Source organism: Ursus americanus, chromosome 5 (assembly GCF_024610735.1).
Source record: "Ursus americanus isolate L20-20 chromosome 5, mUrsAme1.1.p, whole genome shotgun sequence".
In the NCBI taxonomy this organism is placed as follows: Eukaryota; Metazoa; Chordata; class Mammalia; order Carnivora; family Ursidae; genus Ursus; species Ursus americanus.
This window is the reverse complement of record NC_142131.1, coordinates 58352077-58374906: the sequence shown is the minus strand read 5'-3', so window position 1 is coordinate 58374906 and position 22830 is coordinate 58352077. Positions and strand designations below refer to the sequence as shown.

Here is a 22830-nt window from a genome sequence, read left to right as displayed (position 1 = left end):
CCCTTTCCTCCCAAAAGCTAATTAGGGGCTTGAAGTATCTTCCTCTCCAGTTCGATAAATCTACAGCCTCCTTTTTAACAGTTTCCATCATGTTTAAGAATATTAACTCCTCAAACCCATCATGAATGTAAAGCCACTTCAATAGGTCATTCAAACATTAGATAAAATGCTGGGCAAGAAGAATAGCACAACAGCCAGCCAATGGGTCACCATCATGCATTGTAATTTTCACGGAGTTCTATTTTTGAGATTTTATGTTTAAAAATATTTATAAATAAAGTCATCTTCCAGAGTAGTTTCTATCTAAAGTAGGCCACTGGAAGTTGTGATCCCAGACTTGCTGCTTTTCCGGAAGGGTGCGAGAGGAGACCATTCTCTCGACATCTGTCCCATTTAAAGAATTCCACCCTGGCTACTGGCCTAGTTGTTTCAAAAACCACATTTTAAGGCTTATGCAAGACTGGGTTGCTGCATCTGATTTGGTGTCTTATTTAGAACACATTGGGTACAAGAACAATGCACCCTTTGTGTATGTGAGGGTAAAGAGGGGGGGCTCTGGCAACTTCATTAGAATCAAACCAGCCTTTTAAAAAAAGCGACTTAAAAGAGGAAACTCAAATCCTCCCACAGCACAACAGCACATTCCTGAGGCCACAGGTGACTCGGGAGTGAAGCCCCAAATACAATTTCAAATAGCACACCAGTCCCACCTCACTGCAAACCAAGAACTAGCCCTATTTCTAAGACCTCACAAGACAAGATACCCCAGCCTCCCTTATACATTCCCAGAAAACAGGCAGACTGGCTCAGTATCTGTGCTGCAGCTGTTCCTCCTGTGCTCGGAGAACACGCTGAGGGCTCAGCTCAGCAGGCCTGCCCAAGTCTCTCAATTTAAACACCTTTCCCCTTTTTATATAGGAAGCCCTGCGGCTAGACTCTCTTCTAGCTGTTAACTAGCTTCTGAATGTCCCTAACGCACTGCTGCCCAGCTCTACTGAGTGTACAGTAAGTCTGGCCAGAAAGGCCACAAGTGCCGGAAAACAGACTGATTCTTTACGTTGTTCCAAAGAAGAAATGCAATAGGTCCCTGCATGCATTTCTAGAAAAACAGCGCAGAAAGGGCAAGGGTAACAAAGACCTGTCAGGCTGATATATCAAAGTAGAAGATTTGAGACCAAGAACAATTCCTTATATAAAAAAGCAACTGACTGGCTTTTCTTTGAAGTTAGAAAGGCCGCTCTATCATGACTTTCTCAGGTCTACCCAGAGCTTTAAGAGTTCACCAAGGGTCCCTGAAAGAGAGCTGACTGCCCAAACAGACCCTGGTTCCTAGGCTCCATCAATGCCAACTATTCTAATCACCTCTGTCCCAGAGCTCTAATTCAGGCTCTTGGGCTCTCTACTGGCCTGGAGCAACTAATGGATCTTTGTTGGTCTACCTGTCCACAATGGGCCAGAGGGGTCTGAGAAGAGCCCTGACTTACATACTTCAACAGCAGGAGACCTAGGTGGGGATATTCCTATAGTCGGTTGGCTGGAATAAAAGCCAGCTCAGGTCACGAGAGATTTCGAAGGTAAGGATAACGTGGGATTAGGCAAAGAAGTAACCAGAAAAAGCAAATCCTGTCCTAGGGGTAGGAACTGTCCTATCTCTTGTGCTGAGGAGTTCAGTCACACAGGGTAAGGGGTATTTCATCAGCTATAAATTATATAGAAAATAGTTACTAGTTGAAGCTGGGGCTTTGGACCAGATCTTCTTTTTCCATTCAGGTGTTCTTTCCTTTATCCGAAGGCTTGTTCTTTTAAGCATGTACACTGGGGGGGCGGGGAGTGGGAGGGAATGGGTGGAGGAAGGGGAGAAATATGGAGGAGGAAGAATTAGGTCGAAAGAACAAAATAAGGAAACCAAGCACGCAATCAAGCAAAGGCCACTCTGGAGACTCCTCTTGAATGTAGCTTTCTAACGGTGTAGCTCTACTCCCACCCATCCTGTAAGCCTTCTGGGAAGGAAGTATCTGCAGGCATGTGAAGCAGGTAAGAGAAGCTGTAAAAGAGCATACTCAGCACAGCAAGGACAAATATGAATTTGCACAATACATGAGGTAAGTACTGAAACTGAGAGCACTTCTATGGACTAGGCAGATTTTCAGAGTGAAAGAAGAGGCAGGATGGCATACAGATCAGGTGCTCAGCAAACACGTGAACACTTCAAGTTAAGCAGTGTCAGAAGGTCACGAGAACCACAGAATGTACCAACTGATACTGTTGTCAGCAGCTCTAGTCTATACGCCTCCCACAAAATGCCTCTCGGAAGTGGCACACAGACCAGATGCAGCCAACGGTGGAAGATGCCACAAGGCAGCAAGTACATCACCTGTGAGTTAGACTATCACTCAAACCCCACACTGGAAATCCATCAAACGAGAACTCCCTGGCCACCTTTATGCCACCATTAAGGTTCACAACCACTGACCTCTCAACAGTAAGGACAGCACTCAAGTCTATCCTGCTTAGGTGTCCAAAAGGCTCAATGTTGCACCATGGGATATGCTCTAAACTTCTCACATCCTTCGTCTTGATATGCACATCCAGTTCTCTTACTCATTCGGCCTTTCAGAAAGTGATTTTTAACAAGCGTAAACAAAGGCATCCAGTAGGACTCCAACTACAAAACCCCCATCACAATCCTTTAGTACAATACTAAAAAAATGTTTTAGTTCAACCACCCGAGAACTGCACTGCCTAACATGGGTCTGATCAACACTCTTCCTGGACGGTCATCAAAATTCTATCACTAATCCACCACAATGTCTCTTTCCAGCCTATATTCTCCAGCAGACCCGACACCCAACGCTCTCCTAGTAGTTCCAGACTGAGCACTACTTTCCCCCTCACTTGGCATCCCTCCATCCCCAACTAAAACCACCAAATCAGTTTCTTCTCATAGAAGAAACTTAGACCCTTCTAGCCCTAGAACCCCCATTTGCCCATTAATCTTGTTCTGTCCAGGAACATTTTTATTACAGTTCCTCATCCCCTCCTGGCAGTATTTATGCTTTGCCTCATTAGCTGCACCAGAATCTCCCAAGAGGGAAACCATGTCTTACACTTCCTACAAAGGAGAAGCCAGGAGCTACGCTTCAGAGATTCGGCCATTATATACTTTCCCTTTACTAGCAATCTTTTCCCTTATTCTCTTCTGTACTAGCTAGAAATCAGTTTTCACACAAACTAGATAACTGAAGATTATTCATCTTTTTAAAGCTCAAGCAACTTCACAGGAAGAGCATTTGTTTGATTCTTTCCCATTTAAATATATAGGGAGATTTAGAAAAAAGAAAGATCTGAAACATCTTCAAATGAGAAGTGGTGGCAGAAGTTAAGCTTCAAGAGATAACAGCTTCTTGGGCCATGGATAGAGTGAATAATGCTCAGATTAAGAGGTCTGCTGCTCTCCATTCTTAACTTGTGGAAGTTACTTCCTATCCCTGTATATATCAACCTACTAAGAGTCTAGGCAACCTACCTAATTTCTTAATTTCCTTTGGATCAGCAAACTATAGAATTGGCCAATTTTTAAGTAAACTAAGAGATCAGGGCGCCTGGGTGGCTTAAGTCGGTTAAGTGCCTTCAGCTCAGAGGCCTGGGATCGAGTCCCTGAGCTCCCTGCTCGGCCCCTCACCCCTCTCTCATGTTCTCTCTCCCGCAGATAAATGGGTAAAATCTTAAAAAGAAAAAAAAAAAGTAAACTAAGAGATCATGTGCTTTGGAGTATCTGCCTGCCCTGAGCCACATGCTCATAGTGACTTACTTTCCTCCTTCTCCAGTTAGTTCCAGTCTAAACTCAGCACTACCATTACTTCATGATCCTGGGGCGCAGTCCTAACAATCTACCACATTACAAAGAAGTTCTTATTTAATTCCAGCAGCTGGTATGGTCCAACAGGTGCAGAATCGACAAATCACAGCTGCAATACTTCTCAGGAATCTTTACCTTATTGGAATGACTTTGTGGATCTTTGGAAAAATATAAAAATTGCAAAGCAATACCTACCTTGTGTATTAAAGTTAGATTTATGAAGGCAAGCTAATAAAATATAAAATAACACTTCAAATGACATCACTTGCTTCTATAATGTAAGAATTATCAGAATCTGAGGGGGCACGACAATGCCAGGGAAAAAGGAATAAGCTAATATTCAGAAGGAGTTTGGTTTATTCTCAATCATAAGTGACACAGTCAATGAAAAGCTGAGAAGCCAAAGAACTGTCACACAGGAGTCTTCATTACCAACAGCACCACTTTGCACATAGCTACCAATTCCAACTCACCCCAGGCCAGGAAGGCACGAAGAGGCAGAAACAGGAGTCCAGCCTCACAGGATGACTTTGTGCCACAGTATTAGTTTAGAACAGCTGGGAAGTGAGACAGCAGGAGACAGTGTATCTCTGGAGAGAGGTCTGGCTACTGTGCATAATGGTAAAGAGTCACTCGCTTTCCCTGGGTAAGGTGAGGGCCTAGAAAACTCTTGGTAGACTTAGTAAAGAAATAGTGAGCAATTAGGCAAGAGTGAATAGGGCAGGCAGCATGCGGCCCCCAGCCTGAAGTGCCTCTGAACACCCTTCCTATGACGGATGTGGGCACCTAATGTCCAAAAATGGCCTATTTTCTCTTATATGAGCTGTCACATCTTTATTAAACTTGAGAGTTTAAGATTATCAGTAGGTTTTGTTTAAAGCCTAGGGCCACAGTCTACAGAAAACCAGTAAGGGAACAAAAATCTTAACTACTATAATGTCTGTCCACTCAGTCTTACCTATTCAAAAAGATCCCAGCGTCCTTTAAGTATGAGTAGTGCCATTATTTAGTTCTGTAATTCCAACAATCCTTGGAGGTTATACACGTTGAAAACTAATAGAGAACTAATAGTAATAGGTTTGTTTCCTGGAAGCCATTACCTCCTTTCCAAACTACACAGGGCGCGTGCTAACAATCCTGGACTTTCAGTTCAGAGTTCTATTTTTCATGATCATGCTAGAGATCTTGCTGGGGTGGTTAACTTTTTCAAGAACTGACCATTATGGTGGGAATTAACAGGTGAGACACTCCAGCTAGGATTGAATTCTGCTACCTTCCCAAGTGAACCCAGGACAAATGGAAAACAAGCTCAATTTCTGAGAATAAAGGGAATCAGGGATCCCAAAGTAGTCGTAAGGGTCAGCAAACTTTTTCTGTCAAGGGCCAGAGAGTAACATTTTGGGCTTTTCAGTCAAATACAGTCTCCTGTCGATTTTTTAATAATCCTTTAAAAACATAAAATCATTTTTAACTCAGAGACTGCAAAAACAGGCTGTGGGTTGAATTTCACCCACACATGGGCTGTAGTTTGCAATCTCTGGTACAGACGACAAATAGGAATTCATGTGAGACAGCATACGGGACTTTATTAAATAAGATACAGATTCAGGGCAAATGAGAGGTGAAGTATAAAGGCAAACTACTATCAGTGAATAATCTGAGCCCAAACAGCTGACGGTAAACATGACGAGAACGCAGGAAGACTACATGTGAACACAGACGATGCTAAACGGGAAAGCAAGAAAAAAGGGGAGCACAAGGAGGAAAGAAAACGAGGTAACAATTTGTGAGCCATCTCAAGCACCAAGAAAACTCCATTCTACTGTAGGACAGAGACTGGAAACAAAGGCAGTGCAGTTCTATGCGGCCACGTATACCAAGTAAGAACTGAAGCATTGGCTCCAGTGAACCAGATCATGACAATCAGAAGAGACGCAAGTCTATCAGAACCCAACTGTTAGGTCAGCGGCCTCCAGCGAGCTAGGACATGAACTTCCTGCAAACTGTCTCCAGCTACACAACCATACATATACTTAACTCCTTTAATAATAAGTGAAGAGACACGGTTAAGTACACAAAAGCAAACCATTTATCACCTACTACATAACTTACTTTTTATTGAAAGTATCTTGCATTCATGATGGATGCTTCTAGGTTTTGCCAGACATTTTAACGTTAAAGGTTAAATTATTTTTTACATGCAAGTAGTGTGAAGTTTCTCCCACATGGGATCACTGATTATAAAAAGATGACATACCACATTGGGTTATTTGTCTTTTTTAATCGAAAAGCTAACAGACTGGCTAATTATAGCCCCCAAACCACAAACTGAGTAGTAACTGAGTCTCTAGCCAACATACTCAAAGCTGAGGATTAAAAATGCAAAAACAAGTCCTTAGATCCAATTAAGGGAGCCCTGCTACATACAGGCTAATCAATACCAGTGGTACTCCTTGACTCCAGGAAGCTGGAAGACATCCTAATTACCCCATTCAAAACATTTACCTCAAGTAGCCTTTTTCCAGTTTCCAACTCATGAATAAAGATAATACGTTGTTAATTCTATTTCAGAAAACTTTTTTTCAACTTGTTTTATTTACAATGCCAACTTTTAAAAGGTCATTAAACTAAAGTTAACTAGACGATAAACCAGGCAGAAATTGCTTTACAAAGAGAGGGAAAGCCCAAAATGCCACCTTCTACAGAGAACCCACAGTTCAGGTTTATTTAGAGCAAAGAAAAAAGAAAGTTTTGATCATACTAGAAGAAACTCAGCCATAAGTCTGGAATCTGTACTCAAACTACACATGCAAGGAGGACAATATTCTGCTTAAACAACTGATTTGCTGCTGCCATTTGTCTACTGTTTGTCTAATATTAACAATTATAAACAGAGCAGTGCAACTAGTATTTGGAACAATCCTTACAGTGTTACAGTGTCAGGCATAACATTTCACTTCTCTTCACACCACTGGTTCTCTTTGCGTACCTAGAAGAAACAGATATAAGGAAGTACCTTAAGCAGTCTTTCTTAAGACTACTACCTAAAGATTAATAGCTTGTGAGGAGGGTCACAAAGGGACAGACGGAAATCTAGAAAAATACCCGGTTACGAGTACACTTCCTTACCCTTCTTCGCCTCCCTAGGTTTTTTTTCTGCCCTGCTGAAATTATCAAAAGAGCAAAGGCAACGGGCAATTAAAGTTTCAGTCACCAGAACTGACAGCAAATTCAAATACTTCATTCACACTGTTTCAGTTTGTAGCTGTGTCAACACTGTGATCTATTCATTCATTTCTTCCACCGGTCACTAAATTCCTGTCAAGTATTCTGCCAGAACACCCACAGGGGTTGCTTTTCTGAAGTCAGATATTTATGGCTTATGTCTAAGGTCCCAGGTGCCCGAACCAGTAACTGAAGGAGTAAATATCCAAGAGTACTTATGGTTGAAAACTAGTTGCTCTTATGCTTACACAAGAGCAGTAGCGTGCAAGTGTTTAGACTCACACACCAGTTTTTCAACTGAGTATTTTTACGGCACAGAAAGTACCTGTTATCATCCTCCAAGTCAAGTCTCCTTGATAGAGACACATCATCTCCAGGCATGTTTTGAGTTTTACTTTTTTAAAAAGCATGTAATCAGGTACAAGCTGTGAGCAACCTACCTGGGCTTCCTCTTCTTCAGTAAAGTCATTTTTGATATTGAAGGTCTTACGGATCTCCTCAGGAGTTTTCCCCTTGATCATATTGGCAACAGTCTTGCATGTAACATCAAGTAAACCTTTGATGTCTAAGTAGTTTGCAGCCTGGAAAGTGATTGTTTTCATTAAAGTATATGTGATGTTTTACACTAAATCCAAAGTTAGTGACTGTAAATCCATACCTAATTAAGCTAAAAATGCTAATTTCGTGAAATTAAAGGGAAAAGCAGATTCCTTTGTGAACTATTTTCACACATCCCCTTCACTACACCTTCTGTAATATGGAGTCCTGCTGCTGCCTCCAGCAAACCACACCACCTCAAATGCTAAAGAATGGCCACTGCTTCAGGGTTTGTGTATGTGTGTGCTCATGGGCACATAAGCACCACATGGCAAGTCTTAACAAAAATATTTAAAGAGGCAGAAGCAGTAACCGTGTTGCATTTTACTGATCTTCTCAAAGAATAAGCTTTTGGATTCTTTGGTTTTCTCTACTGTTTTCTGTTATAGAGATTTCTGCTCTTACCTTCAACATTTCCTTTCTTTGGGTTTAACTTCATCTTTGACTAGTTTACGGTAAAAGCTTAGATCGCTGATTTGAGATTCTTCTTTTCCAATATAGGTGCATTAGCGCTACCAACTTCCCTCGAATTACTGCTTCAGCTACATCTCACTCATTCTCATATGCTGGGTTTTATTTCCACTGGATCAAAATACTTTCTGGCATAAAATTTCTAATTCTCTTTCCAATTTTTCTTTTAATTTCTTCTTTGACTCATGGGTTACTGAGAAGTTACTTAAGTTTTTCCAGATAGCTTTTGCTGACTTCTAATTTCACTGTGATCAGAAAACACACAGTGTGTGTGCCTTGAATCCTTTCAAATTTGAGACTTGTTTTTTACCTTGAACATGTTGACCAACTAATAGTACACACTTGAAAATGTATTCTGCTGTCATGAGATTTCACGGTCTCTAAATGTCTATCAGAACAAGTCTGTCAATAGTGTTATTCAAATCTTCTACATCCTTACTCATCCTACTTGTTCGATCAATTAAGGAGAGACAGCAGACAGTGGATTTGTCTATTTATCCTTTGAGTTCTATTAGTTTTTTTTCACTTTTTGGAAATTCTTTTAGACATATAAACATTCAGGACTGTAATGTCCTCTTAATAATGGACTGATCCCTTTATCATTATGCAATGACCCTCTTTAATCCTGGTGATATTGTTTGCTCTGAAATCTACTTTAAAATGGTCACTGTAGGGGCGCCTGGGTGGCACAGCGGTTAAGCGCCTGCCTTCGGCTCAGGGCGTGATCCCGGCGTTATGGGATCGAGCCCCACGTCGGGCTCCTCCACTGGGAGCCTGCTTCTTCCTCTCCCACTCCCCCTGCTTGTGTTCCCTCTCTCGTGGGCTGTCTCTATCTCTGTCAAATAAATAAATAAAATCTTTAAAAAATAAAAGAAATAAAAATAATAAAAATAAAATAAAATAAAATGGTCACTGTAGGGGTTGCTGGGTGGCTCAGTCGTTAAGCGTCTGCCTTCGGCTCAGGGCGTGATCCCGGCGTTATGGGATCGAGCCCCACATCAGGCTCCTCCGCTATGAGCCTGCTTCTTCCTCTCCCACTCCCCCTGCTTGTGTTCCCTCTCTCGCTGGCTGTCTCTATCTCTGTCAAATGAATAAATAAAATCTTAAAAAAAATAAAAATAAAAAAATAAAATAAAAATAAAATAGTCACTGCAGTTTTCTTTTGATTACTATTAGCATAATTTAATCTTCTTCCACCCTCTAAATCTAAGTGTGTCTTTGAAGCGGGTGTTTTGGAGACAGCATTTTTTTTAATCCGATGTGACAATCTGTATCCTTTAATTGTTGTACTTAGACCATTTGCATTTAACGTGATTGTTAATATGTGGATTTAAATATACCATTGCATTTGAGTTTAGAGAGAATTAAAATTCAGTAACAATGAATTTAACAAACTTTTTTACAGGTGCTAAAGGCTCTGAACTAGAGATATCTTAAAAAATGCATTAAATCATACCAGAATAAGTTCAAAAAGTGTTCCTTGGTCAACTTTCAGGAATTCTTGGTCCCAAACAGGGATATCATCTGTCCGCTTTTCTTTGTTCTCATCATCCTCGGGAGGAGGGGGGTCATCCTTGTGGTGGGTGCACCACTGAATGACCTGTAACAAAGAAAGTACATTCCTTTGTGGTATTACAGCACAAGGTACTCATTCTACTACTGGGGCAAGGTTATTCCTACACTGGGCTAAGAACTAGCTAGAAGCTGACTTGAGTAAACAAATTATTGGCCGAGCTTGAAAAGCAAAACTGAAGCTTGAGAAATCTTCACAACCCTACAGGTTAGAAGATCTTAGAGAACAGCAAACCATGCAGATAGATTACTATTTTGACCACATTAAAAAAGCTCCTGCGCAAAAAAGATACATGAAGTCAGCAGGATACTGAGTGGAAAATCTGTGCACCATGAACAAGCAGCAATGGGTTACCCTCTAGAATATAAATCTTAAAAATCACTGCAAAGTGGGGCGCCAGGCTGGCTCAGTCAGTAAAGCATGTGACTCTCGATCTCAGGATTGTGAGTTTGAGCCCCACGCTGGGCGCAGAGCTTACTTTAAAAAGAAAAAGAAAATCACTACAAAGAAACGGGCTACAGGGACACCTGGGTGGCTCAGTAGTTAAGCGTCTGCCTTCAGCTCAAGTCATGACCTTGGGGTCCTGGGGTTGAGCCCCTCATCGGGCTCCCTGCCAAGTGGGGAGTCTGCCCCTCCCCGCATTTCTGCTCTCTCAAATACATAAAAAAAATCTTAAAAAAGAGGGGTGCCTGCGTGGCTCAGTCGGTTAAGCATCTGCCTTCGGCTCAGGTCATGATCCCAGGGTTCTGGGATCGAGCCCCGCATCGGGCTCCCTGCTCAGTGGGAAGCCTGCTTCTCTCTCCCAGTCCCCCTCCTTGTGTTCCCTCTCTCGCTGCCTCTCTCTCTGTCAAATAAAGTCTTTAAAAAAAAAAAAAAAAGGAAAGAAAAAAAAGAAACAGGCTACAGATATGAACAGGCTATTCACAAAGGAAATCTGAATATTCAAAGAGGAGAAAATGTTCAGTCTCATTAAATACAAAAATCAACACTCCAGTCAGGTCCTACGTTAGAATGACCCCCCCCCCAAAAAATCAAGATTTTGATAATCATCACTGGCAACACTGTAAGGATAACATGAACTCTTATACTGGAGAGTGTGAACTGGTATAACCCCTTTGAAAAGTAATTTAGCAACTACCTAGGGACAATGAGGATGTGCATACATTATCACCAAGCAATTCTAAATAACATGAGACTACTGAATGTAAGAACAAAGCAAGAAAAGCTGAAATGTTCCCTTCGTAGGGGAATAAACATATATCAAGTTTCAGGAAGCAGGTTAGACCACATGTACCATCATAAAGACCAAAATCAACACTTCAAGTGTTACAAGTTGTAGAATCTAAGTGGTAGGTAAATGTAATATCACTTTTCTGTCTGATTAAATTTTGTTCATAGTATATAATGCTGGACAAATAAAAAATGCTGGAAAAAATGGCAGAGCTGAGAAATGATACTGTCAGGAGATAAAAAAGGAAAGAACTATTTCTAGAAGGAAAAGCCAAGCTAGGAGTTTTCATGAAATAAACAATATCTTTTTAAGAAGTATTCCAGTTGTATAAGAAAAAAACAGCAATTAGCATTTGTTTATGTAGGCATTAAAAAAAAACCTCTTAAGAGTAAGAAACTAATGTTGATTATTATTACTTGAGGAGTTTCAGGTCAGAGAGAGACAAGGATGGGAGATTTTACTGTGTACTTTTACAGTTTTTGGACCATGCCATTGTTCAGTGCATAAGTTTAAATATGCCTAAGACTTGGAATGCAAACAGATTGAAAAAAACCTTACTCTCAGAAGTGGCCCTGTGTCACCCAGCCCACAACTCTGAGCTTCTGTACTAACTCCTTGCTTGTTCACTATGCTTTAGTCACCACACCTGCCTCCCCACCTTTCCTCAAAAGGTAGAGCATGCTCTTGTTTTAGGGTCACTGCACTTGCTCCCAGTGCCCACATTTCTCTTCCCCCACCTATTCATGTCTTTGTTTAAAGATCAACTTCTCAGTAAGGCATTTCCTGACCACTCTTATTTTAAAAATAGCTAACTCTCCACCAATCCACTTATACTCCATAGCTTTTCCATCTGACCTATTTCTCACATTATATGTTTCCCCCACACCTTTAGAATGTTAATTCCCTAAGGGCAGAGATTGGTTCACTGCAGAGACTGTCTCTGGTTCACTGCTATACCTCTAGCACCTAAAAAATATCTGGCATTTGAACGAGTGCAAAGTCCTTTTAAATACACTTTACATTAGTATAAAATACAATGTTAATTGCAAGACAATACCCAGAAGATCGAACTAGATAAAATATAAAGCTTCAAAACCATAAAATACTATAAACTGACATAAGACAATGCAAAGTGATAGAAGTGCTATATAAACTCCTATAAAAAGCCCACTAGACCACAAAATGGATGAATCTTGAAAACATTACACAAAGTGAAATAAGCCAGAAACAAAGAGACAAATATTATATAATCCCACTTATAGGAGGTACCCACAACAGTCCCAATTCATAGAGACAGAAAACAGAATAGTGGTTACAAGAGGCTGGACGCAGGAGTATTGAGTTATTGTTTAAAGGGTATTGAGTTTCAGTTTGCAATGATGAAAAATTTCTGGAGATGGTGAGTTGCGGTAATTGCACAGTGGTGCAAATGTACTCAATGCCACTAAACTGTCCACAGAAAAAAGTTAAAAATGGTAATTTTTATGTTATGTATAACAATTTTTCAAAAGCCCATTAGAAAGACGTGCAAAGAAAAACAAAGCAGAAAATATAAATGGCCAATAATACATGTAAAAAATGTTCAGGCTTAGAGAATCACTTTTCACCCAGTCTAGGGCAATTAAAAGAACTGGTAATAGCCAATTATGACAAGATATGGAAAAATATGCAGCACAGCTGCATCTCACACCAGGGTCAAGAGAAAGCAGAAGATGAAACTGCATATGGCTAATGACTTTTGAAAACCTCTGAGAAAGGGGCCAAATGGAACCAACCATTCCCATCTCTAAGCCTAGCGAACAGAGTTCCTCTGCCTTGTAAAAACGGTGTTGTTTCTCCAAATGAGCATCCAGTTAAATAGCTGGCTCTGTTAAGGAGCCATGTGCCCTGAAACAATAAAATTCTATTCAATGTCAAGAGCCTTTTACACTTAAACACAAGGTAAGGTGATCAACAGTGGGGGTACATTTGTTCCCAAGCTCCCTCTGAGGCATAGCTATTCAGTGGACGAAAAAAATTTTCCTTTTTGCTAAGCACATACTGTTATATTTCAGTAATTTAAATGTGTTAATCAAAAAAGACTACACGACTCGGGGTGACTGGATGGCTCAGTCGGTTTAAGTGTCCGACTCTTGATCTCAGCTCAGGTCTTGATGTCAGGGTGGTGAGTTCAAGCCCCACACTGGGCTCTGCACTGGGCATGGAGCCTACTCACACACAAAAAAGACTACACAACTCAAATATTCACAGTACCTGGTTAAACAAATACAATAGACATTTAGAGTCATAATCTATGTAACAGTAGCAGTATAGGAAGACCACCAAGATGTTAAATGACAAAGAAAAGTACATCTTCAAGTACATAGTTTGTTACCTTACCTTTTTTAATATTGCTGCATTAACATTTGGTAGAGGAACTGGGTCATCATCTCCTTCATCATCCATTCCCAAATCTAAGAAAACCAGAAGAGAACTGTTATTTCTTAATTCTATTATAACATTTACACCAACCAGACATCTCGAACAAGTAGAACTTGCAAGACATTGTTTAAAAGACCATGAAAAGTACTTAAAATCGTTCTCTTATGAGCATTTAAAATTAGCAGTTACTAACAAGAGGTCCATAAACCACCCAAAACTATATAAAGTTGTATGAGTAGACAAATACAGGAATATTACATAAACAGAATCCTTAAGAGGAAGAAAAGTAACTTAATAACAAGGGGGACTGAGATGACTGGAAAGCCATGGGAGGGGAAATCAAAGCCAGACCCTTATCCTTACTTTTTATACCAAACTCTCTAGATGGGCAGCATTTAGAAAAACAGAATAAAAAGTATTTCAAGTAACAGAATCTCAACCTAATAAAATCCGAAGTCCAAAAATGTATATATATACATACAACAAATCATGCAGCCACTGACAAAAATAAGGCAGGCAGCTCCATACATACTGGGTATGATTTCAGGATTTAAGTTTTTAAAAGTCAGGTAAAAGAAAATGTTACCTGAATAAAAATGGGTATACCCTTATATATTTATTTAATTTTATTTTTTAAAAAGATTTATTTATTTGACAGAGAGAGAGAAAGAGCACAACACAAGCAGGGAGAGTGGGAGAGGGAGAAGCAGACTCCGGCTGAGCAGGGAGCTGAACATGGGGCTCGATCCCAGGACTCCGGGATCATGACCTGAGGCGAAGGCCGACGCTTAACCAATTGAGCCACCCAGGTGCCCCTACACTTATATATTTAGATTGAAAATATCTCCAGAAGGATACATAAGGAATTGTTAACAATATTATGTGTAGGGAAGTTAACAACAACGTGGGCTGAGGGACTCAATTTCAGTGTATACCTGTTATTCAACACATACATATTACCTATAATTTTAAATCTACAGGTTACCCTGGTAAAAAGCCTAATTTTCAAATTCTCAAAGTGACCGGTTAAGTCCAAAGAAAAAACTTAAAATTAAAATCCTTGTTACTTAAGGATTCTAAATAAGAGTATTTTTCATGCCAAATGGGTCTGTCCTTCAGTTTCTACAGGACTTAAAAAAGAGCTGCCAAAAGTTAATAGTTAGCAAGTACCAATATTAGAGGCCAAAAGTTACTTCAGCTCTATATTGGTTATAGCTGAGTATCAGTTATGCTGACATGGCCAGTGTTAAGTCAAACCATTTGAGTTCCTGGTACGTAACAGGTGTCCTAGGGTAGTGGAGAGTCAGCAATGAATACCGGAGGATAGAAAAGAATTGTTGGAACTTTAGATAGAACTGCTCAACATGTCTCACTGACAAGATGACATTGTAGTAAAATCCTAAAGGAGAAAGAACACCTAAGCAGTGGAAATGACGAATGCAAAGGCCTTCTGACAGGACAGTCTGGCATGTTCTAATAACACTAAAGCAATCTAGTGTTACTTGAGCATGGTTAGCAAGGATGAAAGGAAGTAGATGAGACCAGTGACAGGGGACCTGACGGTAATAGGGTTCAAACATTTTTGGCTACTGTATTGGGAAGAGATGGTAGAGAGCAGCAGAGAAAAGAAGGAAATCAACTATCAGGCTGGCAATAATCCAAGCACAAGATGGTAGCTTATCCAGGTTTACAGCTATGGAAGACGAAATGATCCAATTCTGGATGCATTTTGATGGTAGAGGCAAAAAGATTTGCCAAAAGATGGCAAGTACAATGTGAGTCAGGGAAGACTAAGGTTTACGACATGAGGAACTGGATGGATGAAACTGCCACTGGAGTTGCCATTAACTGATACGGGGAAAGCTGTCAGAGAACTGTTATTTTGAAGAGCTGGGAATTAAGAGCTCTAGTTTCCTAATATCCTATTAGGTATGCAAGGGTACACCAAGCAGTTACATACCACCGGAGTGGTCAATATTAGAGTAGATTCAAAAAGTATCTTATTTTCCTGTAGAGATGGATCACTCATTTCCCCTCCTCCTTTCTACCAATGTTGTTCCCTTATCCCATCTCAACCTAGAGTAAAAACTATAAAACTGACTGTATCAATTTGGACTAAGCCACTTTTGCTTTTCCTGTACTAGTATGAAGTATTCTTAATCAGAGTGCAGAAAAAGAAGTTATACTATATAAAATACTTGTGTTTGGGGAATAGTACAGGAAACAGAATACAGAAGACCAACTGGTTTAGATCCAAACATTATTTGGAAGAAGGCTCAAGTCGTATTAAAAATAAGGGCCTTACAATTGTAAAGGATCACTTCTCTAGCATTTAAACTAAGGATGTACAATGTCTTTTCTACTTTTAGACTGAATGCACTGGTATCAACAGTCATTCCTTTAAGCTATTTAGTTTCAAGGATTTCTGAAAGACAACTGTATCCTGATACCACATCCTGGACCTGCACAAATCAGTCAACCTACATGTACACATGCCAAGATTTTCACTTCTGATTATCCTGTGATTAGGTTTTATTTTTGTTTTCTAAGTCACAAAAAAACCATAATCCGAGTTACTGCAGATGCAAAACAAGAAAAGCATAAGTTGCCAAATTCAACAGACTCCAATCTTGAACAGGCTAGAATTCTATATAAACCACTGGTACTTAAAGCCATTCACCTTTGATGCCCAAAGGCTATGGAAGAAAAGAATCATTTAACTGTTGCTATCACTCCACTTGCTTCAGTGATCAGAGGAGTCGTGGGAAACCTTCAAGGAGCCCTATGTTCTTACATTGGCAAATGCTTCTTTGAGCAGCAAAGGACAGATTAGTGTGCCAGACACCAACTACAATGAAATAAAGAACACGTTCATTGCCAAAGCAAGTATTCAGGCAGTAATTTGGTATCAGTTTCTACATCTTCTAGATAAAGCCTTACTCTCCTGCCTTTAGGGACACTTGGATTGCTTTCACACTCTTTATTAGTGACCATACCATAGTTCTTCATTCAACAGGTACTTGGTGAACAGTGACTGTGGGATGTACCAAGGGGTTTACAACTTAATAGAAGTGATCTATTTATTTAAGTTACCAGGATACAGGACTGTAAGTGCCACATGATTGGTACTAATTACCAAAAAAGAGTTACAAGTTCAGCTTTTATCAGCAAACAGAAGTCACCAGCTTAGAAAATAGAAGACACACCCTCTGCAATTTAGCTTTTGCCTCTACCACACCTAATAAATGCAGTTAAGAAATCCTCTTACTATGAAATTCCAAATGACCAGGGTACAGTATATGAATGTGATAATCATTCTGGTCACCTCAAAATGCCTCCTTCTTCCCCTGGCTTCCACAAATCTTACTTCACTGATTCTCCACTTCTGACTTCTACTCTCATACCACCACCTGCCTCCCATTCCAATATAGCGGACTGCCAACCTCATTTACTCCCATAGATAAATACTCCTTTAATCCACCACACACAGTCTGTATCTCCAGCAGTCCATAGCTCAGAGGCCAAGATCCACATACTCAACTGCCTAGTAGATTGTTACAAAAATCTTCTGGGGTGGGTGTGGGGGGGGGAATCAAACATACCTAACATGGTCATCTTGAAGTCATTTTCTTTCCATTTCTCTCAAACCCATTCTTCAGTTCTACCAATTACAGTATCACGATCTCATTCCATACCAATAAACCCCAACTAAAAACCTCACTCTACTTTTCTCTAACACATCTTGCCTACTTTACCTCAGAATAATCTCCCAAAACATTCTAATTTTACTAGATTTGAAATTATCACCTATTACTACCCACTGTAGTCTCTCCATAATCTTGAAAAATAACATCAGCCAAGACGTTTCCCCAGCACCACTTGGCACACTATACTAACACACTAATTATACCATGTGATAGTCTATCTTGTTTGGTGTCTTTCTCCCTTCCTAGTTTTGTTTTTTTTTTTTTTTTTTAAAGATTTTTATTTATTTGACAGAGAGACAACACAGGCAGGGGGAGTGGAAGAGGAAGAAGCAGGCTCCCAGCGGAGGAGCCTGACATGGGGCTCGATCCCAGGACTCTGGGATCATGCCCTGAGCAGAAGGCAGACGCTTAACAACTGAGCCACCGAGGCGCCCCTCTCCCTTCCTATTTTATAAATTCTTCAACAGCAAAGACTATTTTTCATTTACCTTCCTTTCACTCCCATAGCTGGTGCCTGGCACATAACTTGTCACTTAAGCTTAAGCTACATAAAAACCTTTGATATCTGAATACTAAAGAACAGTCTTATTACTGTTGATTTTTTTCCACCAATGCTAGAAATTGATTTGTAATGTCTCCATATACTATTAATATCCACTAAGATTAATGGTTAATATTAAGATTGATTTTGGGGCGCCTGGGTGGCACAGCGGTTAAGCGCCTGCCTTCGGCTCAGGGCGTGATCCCGGCGTTCCGGGATCGAGCCCCACATCAGGCTCCTCCGCTATTGAGCCTGCTTCTTCCTCTCCCACTCCCCTGCTTGTGTTCCCTCTCTCGCTGGCTGTCTCTATCTCTGTCAAATAAATAAATAAAATCTTAAAAAAAAAAAAAAAAATTAAGATTGATTTTAACTAAAGTTTCAAAATGTTTCAGGACCGGTTTTCTAACCTTACTTCTTAAATGTGCTGTGTATATGCTTTGCAGCAGTTTCAGAGGAATGACAAAATGGACAAAATGGAAAACTTATTAAAAAAAAAAAAAGACATCTCAGTTTACCATCTACTCAGCTTACTTCTGTGTTGAAACAAAGTACTGTATTTAGATACCATACAGGAAGGTTATCTCTTTTTCTGAGCCTTTTATTTTTCTCATTAGAAACTGTGAATCCAAATTCACTTCAAACAGAATTGGGCCATTGTCTGATGCTTAGAATTCCCTTCAATATTAGCTTATGGTCTTATCTACATGAAAAAAATCCATTAATTCGGACAGTGCAGAAAGGATGTCCTGTATCAGAAAGATGCAGTTAATTCTTTAATTTAAAAAATGTCAACTTGATCCCTTCATACTCTTGAGCATTTAGTGACAAATTGTGACTTGTATAAATTCAATGTTCACAGGTTATCTCCAACTAAATATTACTTCCTGCTTCCCCTGACCCAGGTTAATAAACTTATATTTAATAAACTAATAAACTTACCTTCCAACATGGTCTTGATAGTCACAGACTGTTTGGCAATTTCAACATCAACTTCAAATATCTCTCCATCGGAACTCTGCAACTTAATTGAAGGCATCTAAAAAAAGGTATTATATTGAATTTGAAATTTAAGAGAGATTAGTTTTATACATTTCATCAACTACAGTCTGTTCTTAGAAGACCTCTAACTTATTACCTATAAAACCCTAAGGCCGTGTAGTATCTATATAACCCTGTAAAACACTGTCATTCACAGGCTAGTACAGAAATGTTGCTATCAATTTTTCCTAAGTATAACTCCGAGGAACACAAGTTTTTAAGGCTTGCCCTACTGAACTTATTACCGGTATAAATTTAAGAGTTACATTCCATATTTTTAACGCAAAATATATTTAAAATAAACTTATTTATTTAGTCTGTGCCTGCATTTTTTTTTTTTAACATTTATTTTAAAGAGTGGGAGAGACCACACCTGCGTGTGCGCGTAAGCACGTGGGGGAGGGGGAGAGGTAGAAGAATCTTAAGCTGACTTTGCTAAGCATGGAGCCCCATGTGGGGCTCCATCCCACCATCTTGAGATCATGACTGGAGCCAAAACCAAGAGTCAGAGGCTTAACCGACTGCGTCACCCATGTGCCCCTTTGCCTGCCTTTCTGCTTTCAGTGAATACTGACTACTCTCATCTGAATAGTTAGCTGCCACAATAAACCTCCTGCAAACCAGAGGGCAGTCAGTCCAAAATAAACAAAGCTACCAAGTAAGACACAAATTTTCCAATAGTGAGACTTACCAGTGATCATTTTTGGATCGGTTATGATCCAGAGTGTATGAGAATATTATTTTATATTTCCATCAATGTAAAATATACAAGATAATAATATCTTTAAGGATGAACAAATGTCGATCTAATCTGCTAAACCAAATAAGGTACTTAAATTTAACAGTCCTTTTTATCTTTCATTACTGACTGCCCAGGTGTCCAAGTTTGAGTTCTTCTGCTAAAATCCTCATAGAAATAACCTGTTACTTGCTTCAAAAATGTATTTGTTAACTCATTAATTCTGAGTCATTGGGAAAAAGATACCTCTTAGATAAAAATTAGTTAGGCAATTAACTACAAAGGACTTGAGTTCTAGCAAAAACCGAAGAACATTTCTTTAAAATTAAGAGTTCTAAGCCATCAATTTATCTTCAGATTCTTGAGGGAAGGAGGAAGGGAAGCAATATCTGATTCTAATGATTACTTCATGATCCCTTCAAATAACAAATATAAATTTTAAAGGCCCATGCTTCTCAGGTATTCATAATCCTGCAATGTCACTATTAACTCGAGAGTGTAGACTTTGGCATTTAAAACATTCACTGCACCTATTTTAGGATCAAAGACTTCATTAAATCAGTTAAAATATTCATTCGGCTTTTCTTAAGACAATTATCTCCATTCCCCAAATACACTGTTAGACAAAGGATGCAAAAAGGTAAAGCTATATTTTAAAATCAGCCACTGAAATATCCTGCTGTCACGCATCCATGGTTGGAGAGAATCCGATTTCACTTTTCAGTTCACAAATATGTCTGTTCCTCCATGTTACTTAGTGCTTGCCAATAATGCAGTTGTCCTATTCAATGGAGAAGGGCCCAGAGCAGAGGACCTTCCCTGTGACAAGGCAATAACAAAAGGTATCCCCCCCAAAAAATATTTTAACGTGATCTCAATTTTTTTTTTTAAAGATTTTATTTATTTATTCGACAGAGATAGAGACAGCCAGCGAGAGAGGGAACACAAGCAGGGGGAGTGGGAGAGGAAGAAGCAGGCTCATAGTGGAGGAGCCTGATGTGGGGCTCGATCCCACAATGCTGGGATCACGCCCTGAGCCGAAGGCAGACGCTTAACCGCTGTGCCACCCAGGCGCCCCCGTGATCTCAATTTTTAATTACAAAACATTCTATGTTCCTTTTATATTCCATAGTACTGGAATGAACACTACAGAAAAACAAGTCTGGCAATACAGCTGATAAAATTACTATTAAGCAGGAAGACTATTTCCTATTTCTTTCAAATAACTCTTGGTAAATAACCAGATCTGCTTAGTCATAGTCAAATTCCTGTATTAGGTTACTCTTAAGGGAGTTGAGATCTTATTAAATAAGCAGGCAGGGAATGGGTTAATCTGTAATCGAATACACCTTGTGATCCCAAACTTAATACTCAAAGAGAAGTTTTTTTTAATGTCATAGAGCTAGAATTCAGCGCAAAACTGTAATGATGATAATGGACGAGATTCTGACTTGACATGCTTTCAAGACAATTCCCTAAGTTCCTTATCTTGAAAATCAATCACCCTCCATGACTGGCATGAAGTAGATTCTATCAACAACGTAAAGAAAAACCTGTGCTTTCAGTGACCCGAATTCTGACACCTTTTTGAAAGCAGAATGGGCAAGTCTGCATTGCTCTATGACACAGATATATTCTATCGTGAGGCTCTGACGAAAAACTCATGACCCCAAAACCCAAACCTGAGATCCTTATCCAGGTGAACCTCTAATTCCTGTAAAACTTAAAGTGTCTGGCTTTGAAAGAGTTGGGCCCCCCTAAAAGTCACACCACTATGATGAGAACATCTGCTATTTCAACAATTGTTTCACCAACTCCAAGGTATGGCAAAATAATGGAGAGAAATAATTCTGAAAGAGCAGGCAGCCTGCTGGGCAAACATGCGGCCCAAGCAGTTAGCCAGGACCGGTGACTAGTGACGCCAGATAAAAGGAAGAGAGAGGATGCGAGCGAAAAATCCACCGCTCCCAGACTCCCACCGCCACGCTCCTTCCGGACACCAAAACAACAAACATGCACACACGCCCACGCTCACGACAGCCTAGGGACCTCCACTGAAAGCCCGCCGCCACCCCCGCCCTGGGTCCCCGAAGCCGACAGGCTCACGGCCAAGGGAGGCTCCGGGCCGCAGCCTGGGCCTTGCAGCCGAGCTCCGCGCAGGCGGACACTCGCCCTGTGCGAGGAAGGACCAATTCCCGGCCCGGCTCGCACCTTCCCCCGCCCGCCCGCCCCGGCGCCCACGAGGCGCAGTGAGGACGCGCGGCCAGGTGAGGGACTCGCCGGCACCTCCCGAGAACAGGGTCGGCGACGGGTTCCACTGGGCCTGATGGAGGCCAGGCCCAGGTGCCTCCCACCTCCGGCAGGCCGAAGCCGCAGCCGTGCGGCCCCCCCAGCTCGCCATCCACGAAGCGCCACCGCCCCTTCCCGCTCGGTCGGCGGCTACTCACGGTGCTCGGTCTCAGGCGGACTGCGGGCTCGAGGCTGACAAGAACAGAGCGGCCTCACCGACGAAAGGAGAAAAGCGGAGAACAAGGCCACTACGGCGGCGCGGCGCGGCGTCGGCCTTTATAAGAGCGGGCGCAGGCGCCGAGGACCCCGGGGCCCGTGGCGTCACAGAGCCGGCGGGGCTGGCCGCCGAGATCGCCTGACGCAGGCGGAGGACGGCGGGGCTGACAGGCGGCGGGCGCGGCGGCGCGGGGGCGGGGCTTCGTTCTCCCCCCCGCACCCCCGCAAGCGCGGCTCTCTGTCCTGAAAGCAGGAACGCGGGACGGGCTGGGTTACTCTGCAGCCTGCAAGGGTCCTTCAGGCAGGGACTGGCCTACGCCGAATTAAAGACCCCAGTCCTGAAAAGCCTAGAAGCTGCGAGTGGGTGTGTGGTGCTGAGGGGTTAGTGGTGAAGAGGGGCTGTGGCTCTCCTTTCATGACGCGGAAAGGGGTCCCGGAGGAAGAATGACACATGGGCAATGGCAGTCACCGCTCTGAGATTCCTCTCGGGGCCTGAGTGACATCCACTGAGCCCAGGATGCGTTTTAGCTCACTCTCCACAATAACCCATGAGGGGAAGTGTTCTTGCCCTTTCCAGCTTTATACCTCAGAACAGATTCAGAACAACACAGTGTAGTGAGTGCTCTTCAGCCTTGTTTCCTACCGTTGTTTTCTAAAGAGGGTTCCAGGCCACAAGAACCATTGTTGCAGCGAAACCCCAAGTCTGGAAAGGAGGCCCTCGAGCAGCGAAAATGCATTCATTCAGCAGTCGTGTACTGAGCAAACGTGTGTGTGAGGCAGTGCTGCGGGATTCGGGGGGAACCAGGCAGCCAGGGTGCAGCCTGCACAGAACTCTTGGATGGGATGCTTCGTGAAGTCGGCTGGGCCCATAGGATGAAGCCAACGCTACAGGAAAGGGGTTTGAGTTTGGCAAAACGCTGCCC

The 22830-nt window shown here is 41.4% G+C and overlaps 1 protein-coding gene across 1 annotated transcript; it reads right to left on the bottom strand.

Annotated features, from left to right (window-relative positions):
- Window positions 1-5425: 5425 nt before the first annotated feature.
- SKP1 (S-phase kinase associated protein 1) lies at window positions 5426-22008 on the bottom strand. Its single transcript, XM_045794703.2, has 6 exons — window positions 21850-22008; window positions 18565-18661; window positions 13336-13409; window positions 9609-9752; window positions 7525-7665; window positions 5426-6848 (listed from the first exon to the last, which is right to left on the bottom strand). The coding sequence occupies exons 2-6, from the start codon at window positions 18659-18661 to the stop codon at window positions 6813-6815; spliced, it is 492 nt and encodes a 163-aa protein (XP_045650659.1). The 5' UTR covers window positions 21850-22008; the 3' UTR covers window positions 5426-6812.
- Between the last annotated feature and the right edge of the window lie 822 nt (window positions 22009-22830).